Source organism: Pieris brassicae, chromosome 5 (genome assembly GCF_905147105.1).
Source record: "Pieris brassicae chromosome 5, ilPieBrab1.1, whole genome shotgun sequence".
Taxonomy (NCBI): domain Eukaryota; kingdom Metazoa; phylum Arthropoda; class Insecta; order Lepidoptera; family Pieridae; genus Pieris; species Pieris brassicae.
In genome coordinates, this window is record NC_059669.1 from 9,664,876 (window position 1) to 9,684,107 (window position 19,232).

A 19,232-nucleotide genomic window follows, 5' to 3' on the forward strand; every position below is an offset into this window, starting at 1 on the left:
CCTGGTAGATAGCACCGGTGACTCCAGAGCTGGTGCTTTCCTCGCTCAACGAATAAGTATTACGATACTTACGATACAGCGAGGAAATTCGACGTGCATTTCCTGTGGCAGAACCAAACTTTTGAAATTTGTTTTAATTGTCTTTTTATTAATTTTACTATATAGGGTAAGAAAATAGTAAATACTGTTTATTTAATTGTTCATTAAAGCTTACTAATATAATATTTAGGACAATATTGTAACTAACAATGATATTGGCTTTAATAAATAAACTGTTATTATAATTATGTTTGTTACATATGTATGGATATCCATTGCACTCCTTTTGTCCCTCATAAGCAGTACCTGTACCCCATAAGCAGTATCTGATGCAACACCATTATAAAAGGAAGCGGACAACAGATACAAATAGCTTTGATCGGATACCTCACATCGGACCGGTCAAATTCTCAACTACTAATAAGTCTATAATATAGATTATTTGTCGTGCATCTCATATTGGGCCGATTACATAGTAATATTAAGCTAAGTCTCAATTATTGTAGTAATTTAAATATTATTTTTATGGGATTCACCAATGGCCCGCACTTAATTTATGGTCATGGGTTGAAAAGAAAAAAAGGATCTTTTACAAGGGGCATATAATGTAAATAGCCGTATAATTAAATTGTCTATGACTAAATTTCACACCGTAGACGTAGGATTGCATTTAGCCTTAAATTTGTTTAGCTCTTTAGAAAATTAGAAATTAAACAATTTAATAAGCGAACTAACCTGGAACAACTGTAAGTGTAACATTATTTTATTAATATAGTAACACTTGTCACACACTATTTTCAAGATAGTTCGAAACTGATAAGGACAAAACGTTGAATGACAAACTAACGCTCTTGCTCATAAAAAAATAAAATTATAATATATTTTTTTAACTTTTGTCTCTTTCTGTCAAATTGTGTTTACGCTATGACGAAAAGAGATATATGAGTAGAAATTATAGTTAAAACGGTGCTAAACGAATTTGAATAGTGTTAATGATACAAGCTGTTTTTTTAAACATTTATTTCTATACAATTATAAAAAGTACATCTATAAGAATAAAAATGCTTACAAAGTGCAATATTACAATACATTACTAGTATATAAAGGTATATTTTTTTAGTAAGGAATTATAAAATTAAATGAGATCATTTATGTCTAACAAGTAAATAAAATATACATAGGTTTTGTCTTAAAACATATATTTACTGTAAAGTCCCGTAGATATCCGACGAGGTAAAAACACAGACCAGTGTTTGTCTTACTAAGCTAGCGACTGCAAACCCTTTGCATTTATTCCACGACTGTGGATGAATTTTTGTGCGAAATTAGCACATGCTCGAATAGAAAAGTGCATTATCAAAAGTGGTTAATATTATTTATATTTAAAGTTTTAGACGAGCTCGCCGATATGATAGCTAAAACTCTTATAAAAACTCAATGATATTGCACTGTTATTATAGTACACTGGTCTCTTTCCGTCAAATTGTATTTACAGCATAATGGAAAGAGACAGAATACTGCTTTAGTTAAAAATATTATCTTGAAAATTCTCTTTGCTACTTTAAAGATTTCTTTGTGTTTTACGTTTTAAATTTATGTTATTCTAGTCTCGCTTTGACGGTCAAAACAAAGGACGTAATTGTGTTTTGTCGAACGATGTCATAGATTTTTTAAATACAGAAAATACAAGCTAGCTAATCCGCGGCTAATCAAACATTCTAATTGCATTGATGAAAAAGCTTTAAGATTAAAATCGCTGCCGCATGTGACATGTTGAATCTAAATAGAACCGTAGACATACTCTTTGTGTTAAAAAATTAGTGTTTTGTCAGTGCTGCTAATGCCATATCTTCTTTTGTAGACACAGTCCGGGAGGTCGTGGTTTGACTTCTGTTCATGGATCTGCCGCGTACTTGCCTGTACCTGGTTAATATTAAAAAGTAATTAGACTATTAGTATTTAATTTTAATTTATTGTAATACAATACACACAATGCTTTAAGTTTAATTTTTTATAAAGAAGTACTCTTATCTCTTTCTGACATATTGTATTGACGCTGTGATGAAATCAGACAAGAGTTAAAATGGTGCAACTAGACTATTTTTTTAATTAAGAATCATATCTTAGAAGTGGGACTCGAAAGTTTCTTTTGGCACATACTTTCTCTTCTGTTATTCAAAATCAATGCAAATATGTAGTAACTGCTTCAATAGTAATATTTGTGAGTATAATGAGTTAAAAGTAATAATTTTAAAAAGTTTGTGAGGACAATTTTGTATTAAATCTTAATTTTATAGAAGCGATTAATTTGCCTAAGAAATAGTTTGGTAGATTACATTTAGCTTACAATTATGATTGCTACATAATTTATACTAAAAAATAAATGTTAAAACATTTTCAATTATTAAAAATGGTTTATTAAAAAGCAAAGCTGTCTAAAGATAGCATATAAGCTCAAACATGAAACTAAAGATCTATCATTTAAAACCTGATGGAACAACGTAGAATAATTTGGTAACTGTGCCCCATCATTCATTTTGTTTGACAACTATTGTGATTGTATAATAATTCGGAACTACAACCAGAGCGTAAATTGGCAAGACTGTAGATACAGTAGAGGTCGTTTTTAAGTGTATTGGTAATAAGTTAAGAATAAGAGAGAATTCTCTTCATTTTGCTAAAGTCTAAGAACGATAGCACAGGTAAGAGATAGAGATTAAGCATGCAATTGTGAGAACTATGTTTCTCACCTATTACAACCTACCGCGTGATAACATGCCAAAATACGTGCCGATCCTAAAATGATATAGGAGCGGTGAATATAGTAAGGTAAATAAAATAAAAAAATAAGGCAGAGTATAATGAACCAACCCAAAGTCGATAGTATAGTAAGTTAAATTGTATACCGGTAGTTTATCCAAATCCAGAAATCTTTGAAAACAAGGAAAATGAAACACACAACCAAGAGACACCGTAAGATAGAAATCAAAACTTATTCTAGTATCATTAATCTGTCCCATAGTGCTTTAAAACCATGTGCAACTTTTATACTCCTTTTAAACCACAGCCTGTTAATAAAAGCTTGCGTTAGTCTTTCTTTAGGCTGTTCCTAAGCCTAATTCCGTACCTTGATGATATAAATCATTATTTTTTGTCTGCGTTTTATTTGTGTCCTTAAATTATTTTTACGTCTATCAGTCTTTATATAACAGTAGTTTGTACAACTCCATTAGAGGTTCTTATAGATTCCAAACTTATTCTTTTCTGATCCATGTTGATGTTGCTTCGACTTCCAACAGTCCGGACTGTACTTCTTAATTCTGTGTCTCTTCTGTGAACTTTCTCTTTGATCCTATGTAAATCACCAACTGGTTTAAAACATGACACAGTAAGAAGCTGAGCAATGGAAAAACACACATTAACTTATCTGCAACATTGTAAATCTAGATAGAGAGTTTACTTATATAAAACGGAGTTAACTTCTCAGTCGATGAAGTGTCACCAAATGTTAAAAGTAAGTAGATCTATAAGAAACTTGTCCAGTTTTACAGATAGTAAGTTACCTGTTCTTTAGTAGCCGGAAGATTTTCTTCTTGCACACGAAGAGAATGAAGATGATTAGACCCACCAGAACATTGTAGGCGTCTGTGAACTTCCATATGCTGTTAGCCTTTGGATACAAAGCGCTGATCACTTCTAGCACCCAGTTAATGCCCATTACTATGAAGAGCTTAACATACAGCAGCAATCTAGAAAAAGCAATGGCTTATTATATAATTGACGTTGCTGTTGTTTCGCGGATGTTTGGACTGCAAGCCATTTCTTTTGAATTCAATAATTTGTTGAAGAGAATTAGGAAACTCACTTTTGCCTTGATAAGGAAGTGCAAAAAAACCAACATAATAACTTTTCATATATTGCAATGAAAATTTGATTTTTAATGTTCGATTTTAAACTCGATTTGGCTAAAGAAAATAGTGTAAAAGTAAAGAAGCTGGGTGTCCTTTATTTTAATTATAAGTGATACCTTTGTTTGTCTTTATTGTGTTTGTCGTGTGTAGCACTCTCCCTGGACTTCAGTACAGCAGTCTGTTCCTTTATTTCTCGAATTTTCAAAGCAGTCAAGATAAAAAATACCAAGTTCGCAACACAAAGGATTACCATCGGCCCGTACAAATATATGAGTTTGCTCTTTCCTGAAACGTAAGTTCGTGTAAATTTTTGCATAACACTATTCAGTACTGCACAGATTATAGATAAAAAGGGAAATATATTATATAAAAATGTATGTTTATATTGGGGGAACTAAAGGAATATTATTATAAATGTACCATTCCATACTCAATAAATAGTTATTTTGAACATAATATAAGACTGTTTAATACACGTTAGAAAATTAACTAAGAAATTTGTTATAATTTTCCTTTGATAAATGCAGTGCGCTGGATTCGTTATAGAACACAAATTTTGAAAATAGATTTAAAGTGACAGAAAATATGTTTCATTGTTTATAAATTTACATTTACTACCAGTTAGCAACACATAGTAAGAAGAACTGGCAAGAAACTCTCCGCCATTTTATTTTAAATTATTTATAAGGCTAATTATTTTTAAACTGGACCAAATCAATCCCAAGTATTAGCATCAAATTTATAAAAATCTTTATTGATTAATTTAATCAATGATAATTCTCTAATTTCCATTCAAGGAGTGGTTTATCTTCAGGAGCCTGGTTAGTCGCTTAGATTTGGTATGTTTCAAGTATTATGGTGAAAGGCACCAATTGTTTTAAAATCGTTTATATTTGTTTACAACAAGCATGTATATATATTGATCAGAGGGAGTAGTAGAATGCACTAACTGAAAGGAAAAACTATGCATTAAAAATCGTACCACTTATGAAACATCCTTGCTGTCTTAACAAGGGCAGATACCAGTTCAGTGGCAGATGTGAGAACTCCAAACCGGCAACCAATCCCGTAAACATCGCAGGTACTCCAAATGCGTAGATCGTGTATGCTCGGAATCTGGATTTCACTGACATTCTTTCAATAGAAATTCCACGGTTGCCGCTGAAATTTAAAATTAATAGAAATTAAAATAACGATAACTACGGAATAAAACTGTATGACTTAATAATTTTACCCTGCTCCACACTTATTAGGGTTTTGCGAGATTTCACACACACATATAAGTAACACATAAGCTTATAACCACCTCCAGTGTTAGTGCCGTTAGTGCGTAGTGACCACGGCTTTTACTGCCGTCAAGTCTACGTTTAAACTGCATTTTCATGAATAAATTAGGATTCCACGACAAGATACTACAATTATCGACTAATAGTAAGTACATATTAGTTGATAGTTTATTATTTTGACATTATACATGATATATAATCCTGTTGTTTATGTCTTCTCTCTTTCCAAGTTTGGGCATTAAATTACCAATAAGCAGTAAGAAGATAAAGCTCTAAAATTATGATGTTAAGTCATATACTGATATTATGGTTATAACATAAAAATAAATAAATAGTGGAGCTGCAACCTTTTTTGGTTTGGGCCTCATATTTCTGTATCTGTTTCACGTACGTTTGCCAATCTATTCAAATATTTTCGAGTCTATGGCAAGGTGGTATTCCTGACGATGTTTTCCTTTCGCACATGGAAATAAAATCCATTGATGCACAGCCGAGAATCCAACCTACGGCCTTAGAGATGAGAGTTGCACGCTAAAGCCACTAGGCTCACACTGCTCATGTTATAGTTATAGAATATTTATTTCTGTTACAACTTTAAACATTTTTTACTCAGAAACATTAATATATAATACCTCTTTGCACATACTATTATTATTAACAGTTACACAACACAACATGAGACAATCAAGATTAAAGATTACAAAGTAACAACAAGAATTTATGATAAGTGACAAGTAATTTAAGAAATAACTCACAAATCTACAATGTATTGTCAGTCATAAAGCATTTAAAGCACAAAAATAGCTACAGAAGAAGTAAGTGCCCGTGCACTGTAATGGAGCGAAGTTTACTGATCAACGCACATAGCGAATATCCTAGAATTCCTGTCTTCGAGTGGAAGAATATTTCACAAGAAAGGGCGTTTAAAAAATATTGCTTACCTGAACGTCCACCAGATGTCAAACGACATGACATTTAACCAGAAAAATGCTGCCAGGATGAAGTAGTAGATTATAAAGGCTGAAATAGAAGATAATATACTGTAAATTTACGAGAGAAAGTGGTCAATTACTATCGAGAATAACTTTAATCTTTGATAATCAAAGAAGTATTATATAATCATTAAAGGAAAACATGTTTTATCTAAATTAATATAAAAAGATAGTTATACAGACACATATATAATGTCATATCTAGCAATGAGAATATATAATTTATTTTGTTTTAATAGGAGTTTGGTTATGTACTACATTTTGTAACATTCCTAACTCAAAAAGCAGCACGTTAGCAATGAATTAGCACACAATTTTCTGCCCGCATATTTCTATGATAATCGAAACATCCTTGTTATTTAAAAAATGATAAATGACTTTAGCAGCTACATTTAAAACCTTACCTAGGCCTTTGACTACGTACTCATTGAAGTGTTAAGTGTCCACAACGAGCTGAGTGAGGCCAAATTAACACTGGACACCACATCTTTGTTTCTATATTTAGTTTTATCGTTCATTGTTCACGTTTCGTGTGTCTTAATGATGTTTCTTTCTTCGTATTAAGGATAAAATTTAGAACGCCTTAGCGCCATCTAAGGGAGCGTTCAAGTATTGCGTAACGAATTTGGGGGGGGGGTCCTCTTATAAAACGTTACGATGCGGGGCGGGGATTGAATTACGCGTTATTGTTATTATTATTTTCCACTTTCCAGTACTTTACACCACATAATGGTAAGTTTTAGCTATATATAGTCACTGGAGTTGGTCAAGAAACGTTTTACTATTGAAAAACAGAAAACGTTAAAAAAATTTTACTCCAACTTTGATTTTCCTTTGGAGTAGATCCTTAGGCATTGGGTCTCAAGTCCACAGTCATTGATGCAGTGCAGTGCAATATTACTATGTAGGTAAATACTGTATATTTGTGTTTTGGAAATATAATATTAAATATTACAAGATGAGACAGAGAAAGGCCATATGCCCACATTCCAACTATTTACGAACAAAATCCCAATACCAGGGATCATTGCAGCAGAATGAATTCTAATTTTAACCGTAACATCGGAAAATCAGAGAAAAATATTCCGAATGTCATATTTTTTTTGTGAAACGACCGTAAACATCCAAGGCGCGTCAAAGCCGTTACATTTCGTAATTCTAGTTATTTTTGGTAACATTTTAGAATGGATGAATTCTATTCAGAACGTTATGGTCTTTAACATTTTGACTACGGTACCAACTCCTAATGTTTTCTTAAAGTTAATTATTATTATTAAAGCTGTAATAATGAGTCCATACAATAATTGGTTAGTTTAGTTTTGTTAGTGTTCTAGTATTTGTATTTGTATGGCCTTTTTTTAAGGTAAAAACCTCCTCCGTATTTTTTTGTTTCTTTTTGTCTTGATCAATATTCATTCAGTCTTTACCCGATGGTTGTATTATGGTAATTTTTTCTGTTGTCGTCCTATTCATTTCGAGTAGGTTCAGTCCAATTTCCTCTTCCAAATGTCCATCTATTATCCCTCCATTTTTAAGTAAATTTTCTTCTTCAAATATCTATTTATTTCTTTATTAATTGCCGAATACACTTCATTGACATTTTTAAACACTAGTGAAAAAATAAATATTTTTATCAGCAATTCTTCTCAGATCAGTCCTGATAGAATTAGATAATTTTGGGAAGTAAGAAAGTTTATAGAAATACCTGTCTCGTGGTGCAGACAGTCCCTTTCTTCTGTTAACGGTACTTGACAATACACATAACACTTATAATTAAACTTGTTGCACAATACAAATATTTTCAGCATAGACAAGTTGTTGTTTAAGATTGTCAGAGAATGTATGTAATGTAAGTTTTTAAACGTTCGTAAAAATATTGTATTTAAGCGCGTGGTTAAAGATGAAAGTGCCTCTAAAGAAGAAAAAGCGTTGAGCGAACAAAGCGCGTTATAAAAGTTCAAACTAAAATATGTGAAGCTTGTTTATAATTATAGATCTGTTTTCTAAACATCGGAGTTATGAGGTTACAAACGTGAATAGCAAACGTTTAAAAATATTAATAGTAGTATTTCTTGTTCTACTTTTGTATTATAAACAAATTAATCCGTGTCAGATCTATGCGTATTCCAGGCCCAATTCAAGATGTTGAATTTTTTATACATCCAGCATTTTAGAAAGATACTTATAAACCGCATTAAATCTGCGTAGTTTAAGTTTAAAGTAAACCTGCAGCTGGGTTTCATCATCGGACGTCTAGGTAGAATAAGAGATTCCACCCGTATCACCTCGACGTCCGGCGGTCCACAACCGAACGTTTTGAATGCAGCTTTTGCCGCGCACCACCATTAGGTAGAACTAGTTGCCAAGAAGATCAAGAAAAGAACGTACCAATTCTTGAAAGACCGGCAGCGCGCGTACGTGCGTTCGTGTTTATGGACGGCGAAAAAAAAAATAGAGTAAACTAACTTGGTTTTATCGCACGTAAAGGATTGAAGAACTTAGGGTCGACTTTGTGGACTATAAGTAAAGTTTTATTTTTTTATAAAACAAAACCGGGCTCACCTGAGGCTAAGTGATACCCATGGACACTCACATCGCGAGAAGACTCGCAAGTGCGTAGTGCGTAAAAGGCCGCCGTATTATTACGGAATAACTATCATTTTGGAAAAACGATTTCATCGGAATACATTTTATTAGCATACTTTTGAGCTTTTGGTGTTGCCCGCAAATGAAATTCAAATATGAAATTAATATGGCGAGGTTTATTAGTGGTCAGGCATAATTTCGTATTTATTTATTTATTAAGTCTAATACAATAGCAACACTTGGGATCTTGCGTAGTCATTCAATTATCATGACATCTTAGTCGTCGTCCTTCATGCTTCGGAAATTACGTAAACCGCTTTGAACATAACATTTATCGAGTCGATTATTTGTAAATTAATATGAACGTGTCGTATTTACTAAAGGTTGCTAACACTTTTCAATCTTGTCTTTACTAAGAAATCGTGTTTGTCCAAAAGGTAGGCCTGTCGAATAGAATAATTTTTCTCCTATAATATTAGTATAGATTCACAATATTCGACAACATCCATGCCTAATTTTATTACATTCGACCCCCTGCTAAACTTATTATTTTGTTAGTATCGCAGATATATAATATCTATATATTCTCTGTAAGGGCTATTGTATATAATGTTAAATAATTTTAAATTATATATGAAAACTATTACAATTTAAAATCCATTCGCCATCTCATCTTATTTTTCCAATTTTGTTCATTTTTTTCCTATATATCGAAGGCTCGAAGACGAAATTTACAATGTCATCGACATTACAAATATGATACAGGAACGAGTTTTAAAATCGAGTACGTAAAACATGAAACCGAATGAACGTCACACGTGATAGGTGATCAGTGTTCCTGACACTCACCGTCTATAATATGTTTTTGGGTCTATAATATGTTTATGAAGAAACATATATTGAGGAAATGCGTTCAATGCGTGTTATATGCGTACCCAATAATACATAACCAATTTCTTCAATATATTTTTCTTCATCGTCCAAGCGCGTCTACATAGAAAGGAAACCACAAAAGTTGTTGCACAGTAGGGCTTGGAACCTACGTCGGCACTAGGCTAAGAGTTCACTTAGAAAGGGACCAGTTCACATCGTCTGTTCTACGCCTTTGATTTGAGAACTGGCAGTTAATATAAAATTAGAAGCATTTAATATGTTCATTATTGGCGTTCATAAGTGTTCACTGTGTTGCCTAAATGAATAAATGATTTTAGAATTTTGGATTATTATTTATCCCTAACTACTAATAATGTAAAATTTCGATAATTAACCACAACTGCGTTTTTATTCTAAAGATGTGTTTTATTTTCAACATATGCTACTCGTGTAATTACTTAAAGAACAAATAGCTTGTGCTACGTGCGTTGTGATCTAAAATATACTAATTATATGCAGGAATTATTCTGAGTCACTAATGGAATTTATTTAGGAAAATAAATGCGATCTCCCTGGTGTAGGAGATGCAGGGATCTTTGGTAGAAACATGAAACCTAAAAGTTATGCAGAGAAATTTGGGGAAGAGCTTCTAAGTTCTTTTCGTCCGCTCTACGCCCTTGATTTGGGAACTGGAAGTCAATTTAGGCCCTTTTTATTATTGACGTTAATGAGTCTATAGTTACCATTATGAAAAAAATTATGTTGCTCTCAAACATCAATCAAACACTTATGAAAATATTTTCAAACAAAGGTGTGAAAATTACACGAGAATCGATACGCAATACATTTCTAGATTATTGATACTGTCTCTGTCAGATACCCCTAATTGTATTAAAAGCATTAAGAATGTTCTGGATGCTAAATCAAATATATTCGTATTGCGTTTGTTCGTTATTAATGTGACCAGATGGAGTCGATAAAAATACCGACAAATCCTTTGAAGATCAATCTAACACATGTAGAATCCGAAGTATACAATAAGAATAATGGGATCATAGTTGATATTTTTAAATGTAAACCTTGTGTATCAGATAACGTGTGGCCTATACATTATTTATTTATTATTTATTGTAGTTTTGCACTTTTTTATTTTATCATATTGTATTTTTCTTTATAGCGATTGACTAGAAGAGATCGCTAGAAAGCGATAAGGCCGTTACCCACGTAACGGTTCGTAGAATATAATAAATAAACGGTGGTATCTATGCTTTGCAGTTGAAAGCTATTTTAAATCTTATGAGTTCAAACCCCTGTATGTTATTAGAATAAACCAAGCGTTTTCACGTCAAAAACAAGACAAACCTATGTGAAGAGAAAATATACCATTTAACAAACAAAACAAAAGGTTCTGATTTCCTAATTTATACATTGTCTTTCAATTAGAATAGAAACTGTTAACACGCACATACTAAACAGAACATTAAGCAGAAACGTGGCCAAGTATGGAGTACCCTCCACAGAATGAAGGAGTACATGTCTATCATTAAGAAAAACACTTTTGGAACGGATTAAAGATATGTATTATTATTAAAAACTTATAATTATTTACATAATTCTAAATTTATTTTTTTTTTCTTCCGACGTTTCGCGTGCTTCTCAGCGTGCGTGGTCACCGTGACCGTGTATTCAAAAAGCCTTTTTCCTTACGTGTAAAAGCTATGTTAACAAAAGACAATACTTTATTTAACCAATTTCACATTAAAGCACGCGAAACGTCGAAAAAAAATTAAAATTTAGAATTATGTAAATAATTATAAGTTTTTAATAATAATACATAGCTTTAATCCGTTCAAAAAGTGTTTTTCTTAATGTGTAAAAGCTATTTTAACAAAAGACAATACTATACATGTCTATCACTAAACCTTTCTTCTTATATTTAAATTAAAAAATGCTACGCAAGGAATATCTGAAATCTAGAACGACAGTCTATGATTGCCTGTTGGTTTTTATTATCTGTAAATTTAGATTAAACTTAGCTTTGAGATTGTTTTTGACTTTTTTAGTTTAAAAACGCTTGGTAGTTCAAACTAGTAGTACAAGGATAACGTGCGAATGGCGTTTCAATAGTAGATGAATTAAAAACGTTTGATCCGCTAGACATTATTATTAGTTTTTGTCTTATGTAATCATCAACGCATACAAAATACAGTGTGATATATCCTCATACGCACTTCCGTTTTATTTAAATCATTACATATTATGTAATGTATGTATTTAATCAGCAACACATAAAACAATCAGTATAATTTTTCCTCATATTATCTTCCAAATTCTTATTGTATTCATAACCATTGCCCCGTCCACCATTACAGGACTTATGACTCATGGTAACTTACTTACCGACGTACGACGTACCTACTGAATCACTCAAAGGTAAAAGGTTAAAGGTTTAAGCCCTATAGAACAGGAACAAGCTAGCAGGAGGCTCACTTGATGTTAAGTGATTCTGCAATCCATGGACACTTTCAATGCCAGACAATGCCAGAGGGTTCGCGAGTTCGTTACCGGTCTTCAAGATTACTTAGATAACCACAATGGATTCGTCTATTCATGCGTGTCATTTTTATTCATTATAATATGTCACTCGTAAAGACGAATTGCCATAAACAAGCGAAATGGAGTCTAAAATCATACAAGGTAACGTGACCAATTTAGCAATGTTTAAAATACTTACTAAACGTCATACAGTATTCCCGCGAAATGTTATCTATGCTGAGAAGAATCTGCATGGTCGAGAGGAAGATGAAGCCAACGAAAAGACTGAGGAGATAGGCTATAAGAACCTTTCCGTGAAGGTTGCATAGTTCTGGAAGGCAGTAGTATACCGCTACAGTGACGATGATGAACACGCAAGATATTAACATACCTGCAATTAAATAATTCAATATAAATTTATTTTTCTTAAATAGAACAGATACCAAAACAAAACACACAGGCTCTTTTCTTTTTTAAACAAAACAGACTGTATGTATATTAGATTACTCTTTTATGGAGAAAATAGATGCAAATCGAAATCATTTGACAAAAATGATCCACATGGGTGTGTCTGTAGGTATCCAGAAACACACACATGTCACATTGGATTGATGAGGCCCTGTTTTGTTTTTTTAGTAAAATTAAATCGTATCTTGTCGTTTAGGCACATAGCGTGAATAATGGAAGGGGTGCCAAAACACTATATTTTTCAGACAAGCACCAAAATATTCATCCTTACTGTATTAAAAATAACAGTGAAATAGACATACAAATGTGTAAATTGCAAACTGCATACTTCAAACATAAAATTCAGTAGATCAATGCACTTAAACAGATCAAACTAAATTTATGGAACTAAATGTAAGGAAAGCGTTATGAGCTGGATAACTTGCATATAATTCCTGGAATGTAATTCTCTTCATCTGGCTGCGGATCAAAGCAAACTAATGCGTCTAATCTACTAATTTGTTTCCCATCTTCCTCACTCACGAAACTGTCGATACAGTACATGTCTGGTGTAAAGACAGTCCATGGTTTCACACTGGTCGGGATTTCCACATACAGCTTGCCATCCTGGGAAAATCATAATAAATATGAGAATCCAAATACATGTTCATCGTGCTTAATTTATTCCTAAATAAATTATTAAGCTCAATATGCTGAAGACAAATCGACCTATTGCAATCACAACATTTTTATATGCTGTCACAGATAGTCACGACTTCTATCTAATTTTGTAGTTAAACAAAACAATTACATAAAGATAAATCGAATAAAAACAATTGGTTTCCCGTGAATAAATATAAAGCATTGTTACTAAGTACTTCGATGCTTCGTTTTACACAGAGCATACAATAATTACTTTTAATGTAAATATTATTATTCGTTCTATTTATAGTACAAAAATATCATGGAAATAAAGCATGTAGTTCTCTATCCTGATATTAATGAAAATAACACGTATAATTAGTAACATTTTGCACCTACAGACTGACGTTGTTAAAAAAAGGTCAATTTAAAGCGTACTTTTGTCTCCTTTTGGTAAATTGTGGTTACGCTTCGATGAATCAAGACAGATAGTATTTTACTTACAGTTAAAACGGTTTAATAATACTGATTTATTATTAATTGTATCTATACTTAGACATGGAATTAAAGTTTGGGGAAATTCAGTCGAAGTAAATAGGGTATTAAAGGCTAAAAAATGTCTTAGAGCAATTTGTGGAGCAAACTATCTTGATAGTTTGTTTGTACCCGTCGTACCTTTGTTTAATAAGCTCAAAATTATATATCTTCTCTGTGTTTTAGAAATGTCCTTCGTCCTCATGTAAAATTTTCTTGACATTTTTTTGAAAATTAAGATTACCACCTTTTGTCAAGGTATATAATAATTTACCAAAAACATTAAAAGATTCTTTTGGAAAAAAGTCTATTATTCTATTAATTATTATTTGCGTGAAACATTATAATTAATATTAATTTGTTCACGTAATAATATATTTCAATAATGTGAAATTTTCTCACTACAAATAATATAAGAATTGTATATAATGATGTAATTTGACTCATAATGTATGTAACTTCTATGCAAAATTCCTTTTAAGCCAAATTTGCACGCCAATATGTGTGGCAGAATTTGTGCACTTTAGATTGTACCACCATAACATTTTTGTACCATATTCTTGCAAATAAATTATTATTAATTATTAGGTTCAAATTGATATTGAGATTTCCTGATTGTGTCTAGTTCTAAGACGTTTTCTCTGTAACAATTATTATTGTTTCACCAATATATCATATTAAAAATAATCTATATTTATACAAAAAATTCAGGAACAATTTTAATCCATAAATACATATTCATTTTCAAAAGTACAGTCAAAATCTGTTATAACGACATCGACTGGAGAACTCATATTTGGCCATAAAAACGATAGTCTTAACAGCCGATGACGTTGACGATGACGATATTAAGTACCTAATACAATAGAATTCAGCCGGGACATTTTGGTCAATAGAACCGGTATGATGTTCTAAACGATGTCGTCGTAAACGGTTTGGACTGTATTTAATAAAATTCTTACAGTAGGCAGGAGTCGTTAGATTAGTTTTGATAGAAACAGCTTTATGTATTTTCCTAACAAGAGTACAAGAGCAAACTTTCTCCCACCGAAAGCAAACTTGCCATTTTGCTTGGCAAATTGGCAGATAATCTTAAATGTAGTTACTGGAAGTTTTCAACTTTATTGACAATAGATATTTGATCAATTTAACACTTCAAAATGTGTTTATATAAAAGCATATGCGGCGTTGGTTGTTGTTTATAGATGCATGATTTTATGTTAAGCCTAATATATATCCTAATTTGTTATCTTATTGCCTTTCTTAAGAGAAACATTGCAAAATACTGCTCGTAACAGACAAAGTATTCTAGTCGAGCCCTTTTCGAGATGACATAAAAATGAGTTGAGCCAGCTCCAAGCTGTAACGCAAGTTCGGCTCTGTACATGTAGAGAAAACAGCGTCTATGGCAAAGGAACGGGAATATCTCAAATATTTGCTACCATGTCTAATAAATGGACTACCCAGTTAGGCTAGTAGTTAGCATTAGATAGCCTTTATCGTTTATTAACATAAAAAGTAAGTTGAAAAACTACTGTTATGTCCATTTGTCGCGCACCTAAACAATACTGCTATGGTTACATTTATACAAACTACAGTGGTTTACTAATTAACATTTCATGATTTTATTATATTATTTTGGAAAATTAACAAATTAAAAATTAAAAAAAAAACTAAAAAATTAAAAAACGTGGATTTATGATCGAATGTATTCGTACCTATGTTTCATACATCATTAATCTAGTTGTTCGTGTGTTCTCATCATCAATTCTCGGGTTCGAGTTTCACTGAAATTTTTATTAAGAAAATAGTTCAATTCTAGCCTCACCAAACTTTATCAAATCAATGCTGAATCAGTAATTGACCCAATTGGGTGGAATTGAACTCTTTCAAATCCCATAATCATGATGTCATCCGATCCCAATTCCCGAAAGATCTTTTAATATCCTTTATTGATAAATTGAGACTGCGAACCTGCTTTATGGAAATCCTATCCTCTAGTCTCTCTAGTTCATCTTCTAGTCCATATCAATAGTGATCGTGGCTGCAATCCTGAGCTACTTTTTCTCAAAATAATTTATAGGATTCCAATTCCTTTTACGCATTGTTTGTAATAACACAAAGTAATACCAGGCTTACCATATGCCTACTTACTGCCATTGTTCTAAGTAAAGAGCATTAACAAGGAAGTGTTGGTAAAATTGGCTTGGCATGATAAATTGATGGTCGTAGTTTCAATATTGACATGATACTAACGCAATAGGGGTTTAATGTAGAATAATAAGTTCTATGCCAATTTTCCTTATGATAAAATATTATGAAATCATTTGACGAAATCCAACATTTTTCAGTGGTGTTCAGATTTGAACTATTATCAACTGCTGATCACGTGGCGTTCTAAATTTTAACAGCTGTAAAGATATAAACTTATAATTCATAATCATTTTGTTCTGTGTAGCACTAGAATTGTTTAAATATGGCGTTATTAACTTAAATAAAAACGGGAAGGAAAATTCATTGCACTATCGCAACAAAACTGCGTGTTTCGTTATTATACCTCATATTTATATTTGAAATTAATATAATGTCATTAACTATCTATACTATTAATAATAACACATATACTAACATTTAAGACTTTTTATTAGTAACTCTAAACAAATTGTTATTTTAAGTTAAGTATCAAAAAATTATAAAAAATATTTATAATTTCTAGAACTCGCCAAAACGCTTTTTTATGCAAAATGGCGTCGCATGACGTATGACGTACCATTTCGTGTTTACGTAAACAAACTTCAGGTTTTTTACGTATTGATCATCATTTTTATAGTTTCTAATAGTATGTTAGGGTATAATGTATATGATGATCTTAGAATGAAAGTCAGAGTCGAAAATTGGCCAACCATGACTGCCGTATGTAGTTCGTGCTTCGAACTACATACGGCAGTCATGGTTGGCCAATTTTCGACTCTGACATCGTTGGATCTGTCTCTAGCTTTATCCGAAATACGCTTTTCATACAAAATATTCATTTAGATATTCCCAAAGGGCTAGGAAGAAACCACGAAACTTGCTACGGTCCTGACACGTCTGTCTCGCTTCTGCGAAGATATGTTTTAATGATATATTTTGATGAATACTTTGACTTGACAATCAATAAACGAACAAGTACAGATGTAATAAGGAAAAAATGCAAACAAAACGGTTTATATGAATACCATCGCTCCACTTAGATGACGTACTGACGTTTTATCGAATAGCTTAGCTAATTTGGACGAAAGTGGAGCATGAAGACATGAAGCACCTAATTGATTAAATTTATTTAAATTTTTAATTATTTAAATTTTTACTTTGTAGGTTACGAAAATTGTATATACTGTATATTTGATTGTTTTGTTTAGTTACATGAATAAATAGTAATACATCTCTTAATTAAAAAAAAGAAACAGGTGCTTTGCTTGACATTATTCAATCTGTTTGTTGTTGACATTTTCAAACAGCCATGTTTCGAATTACCATATGATTGAGAGATGATAGCTTAGTGACTTATGAACGGGTATTAAAATGGCAGATAATTTTAAGCGTATCAGTACAAAGGTAGAAACATAGACAAAATTATGTAACTTTGTAATGACGTGTAAGCTGATTGAGACTCATGTTCAAAAAATATGTTGTTTGTGGTCATTTCATTTCATTTTAGGTCATTAACAGCATTTAAAAGGGAATTGAAAAGTCCAAGAATAAGATTCTCGGAAATAGTCTGTTTCCAATATTTATTTAAAAACATGTTTGTTTCAACATTGATAATCAAAATTTATGATTCTTGGAAATGAAAAAAACTTACGATAATAATATACGAACTTATGGTGAGTATCAGACTTTTTTTATAGAAACGGGCAGGCAGCTCACCTGATGTTAAGTGATACCGCCCCGCCGGCCATGGGCACTCTTTTTGCCAGAGGACTCGCGAGTGCGTTGTCGGCCTTTTAACTAGACTTCATAAAATTCGTAACCCATTACATTTTTAATATGTTGATGGATATTTAAAGACATTAAAAAAGGCTATTGCTTATTGTTCATACTTCTAGGATTTAAGAAGGAAAATTTTCAAAGCCAGTAATATTTTCAGGAACATTATCTACCTATATTACGATAGGTAATACCGTGAGGAGAACTACAGTATGGGAACTTATTTTAACGCAAAATATACATTGCAGTACAGTAATGTACAGTTTTTGCTTGTTTAGAGCAGGCAGCTTAAAATCCTGATAAAAACAAGATATAAAGTAAATCGTATAATAACGAGATGTTCGAGATGATAAATATTTCTTCTAGCTGTAAAGTCAGTAATTTAAATATACACAGTAATTAAAAAAATATATAGTGATGTAATTAAAAAAATATATTTTTACTGAAATAGGCAAAAGAAGATTTATGTCGGCTTATTCTTCTTCGTTCTTTAACTTTTGCCTGTTTTCATACCTGACACTATTTGTCTGGTAGACGATAAAGATCATTGTCGAGTTTTAAACACACAACTATTTTTGTTGTCTGTTTTAATGTAACCATATATGGTTCAAGATTAGATAAGGCACGTGGTATGAAATTAAAATAATATCGATTTCAAAAACACTATTTTTAATATGTTATATTTATAGAGCGCTAGAACCTTTTTATGTCTGGTCATGATTATTTGTTTATCTATTAGGCAAGCAGGAGATCGGCCTCTTGTGCCTGACACGCCGTCGACGTTTTCGGTATAAGGCAAGCCGGTTTCTTCATGATGTTTTCCTTCACCGTTCAAGCGTAGAAAGAAAGTCCATTGGTGCACAGCCGGAGATCGAACCTACCTCAAGGATGAGAGTCGCACACTGAAGCCACTGCCAATACTGCTCTTATTCCAAAATATTTGATAAAATGACAGTTTTTTGTAGAGCATGTAGCACAAGGCAAACACATTTTTGCGTCCTGAATTGATTTAGCCAAACAGCAACAAACTGATATGATGATAAACTCCAAAAAAAATATTTTCACAGTTTCGTGTCTTTATCAACTGAGGCCTTAAGCTGTTTACTAAATTGTATAAATACCATTCTATGATTATTCATACCCTTAAATTTGCATTTTTGTGTTAGCGGGCAAAGATTTTATTCAAAAGAATATTTTATGAGAGAATACAAATGATATAATTCGTGAATACAATTAGTTAAATATGTATTATGTTAAAAGTAATTTATACATTTTTAATAACTATGTGTATCTCACAGATGCAATTAATATTTTTAAAACTCAATAGATACATTTTTTATAAATAATATAATAGAATGGTATTCCATTAAAACCTAGGACTTAAAATACAATGTTATCGTTAATCGTGAGATTATATG

At 31.9% G+C, this 19,232-nt stretch overlaps 1 protein-coding gene across 4 annotated transcripts in view; it reads right to left on the bottom strand.

Annotated features, from left to right (window-relative positions):
* Positions 1-1,266: 1,266 nt before the first annotated feature.
* Positions 1,267-19,232, bottom strand: part of LOC123709208 (probable G-protein coupled receptor Mth-like 3) — a 34,362-nt gene continuing 16,396 nt past the window's right edge. For 2 of the 4 annotated variants that reach the window (XM_045660321.1, XM_045660322.1), the window contains exons 2-9: positions 13,116-13,296; positions 12,422-12,613; positions 6,178-6,256; positions 4,933-5,111; positions 4,067-4,235; positions 3,603-3,788; positions 3,167-3,391; positions 1,837-1,962 (exon numbers count right to left, since the gene is read on the bottom strand). In XM_045660321.1, coding sequence (XP_045516277.1) covers positions 3,241-3,391; positions 3,603-3,788; positions 4,067-4,235; positions 4,933-5,111; positions 6,178-6,256; positions 12,422-12,613; positions 13,116-13,296 — 1,137 coding nt within the window. In that variant the 3' untranslated portion in view covers positions 1,837-1,962; positions 3,167-3,240. Of the gene's footprint in view, positions 1,963-3,166; positions 3,408-3,602; positions 3,789-4,066; positions 4,236-4,932; positions 5,112-6,177; positions 6,257-12,421; positions 12,614-13,115; positions 13,297-19,232 lie in introns of those variants that run through there. The other 2 variants (XM_045660323.1, XM_045660324.1) reach the window with 2 other exon arrangements.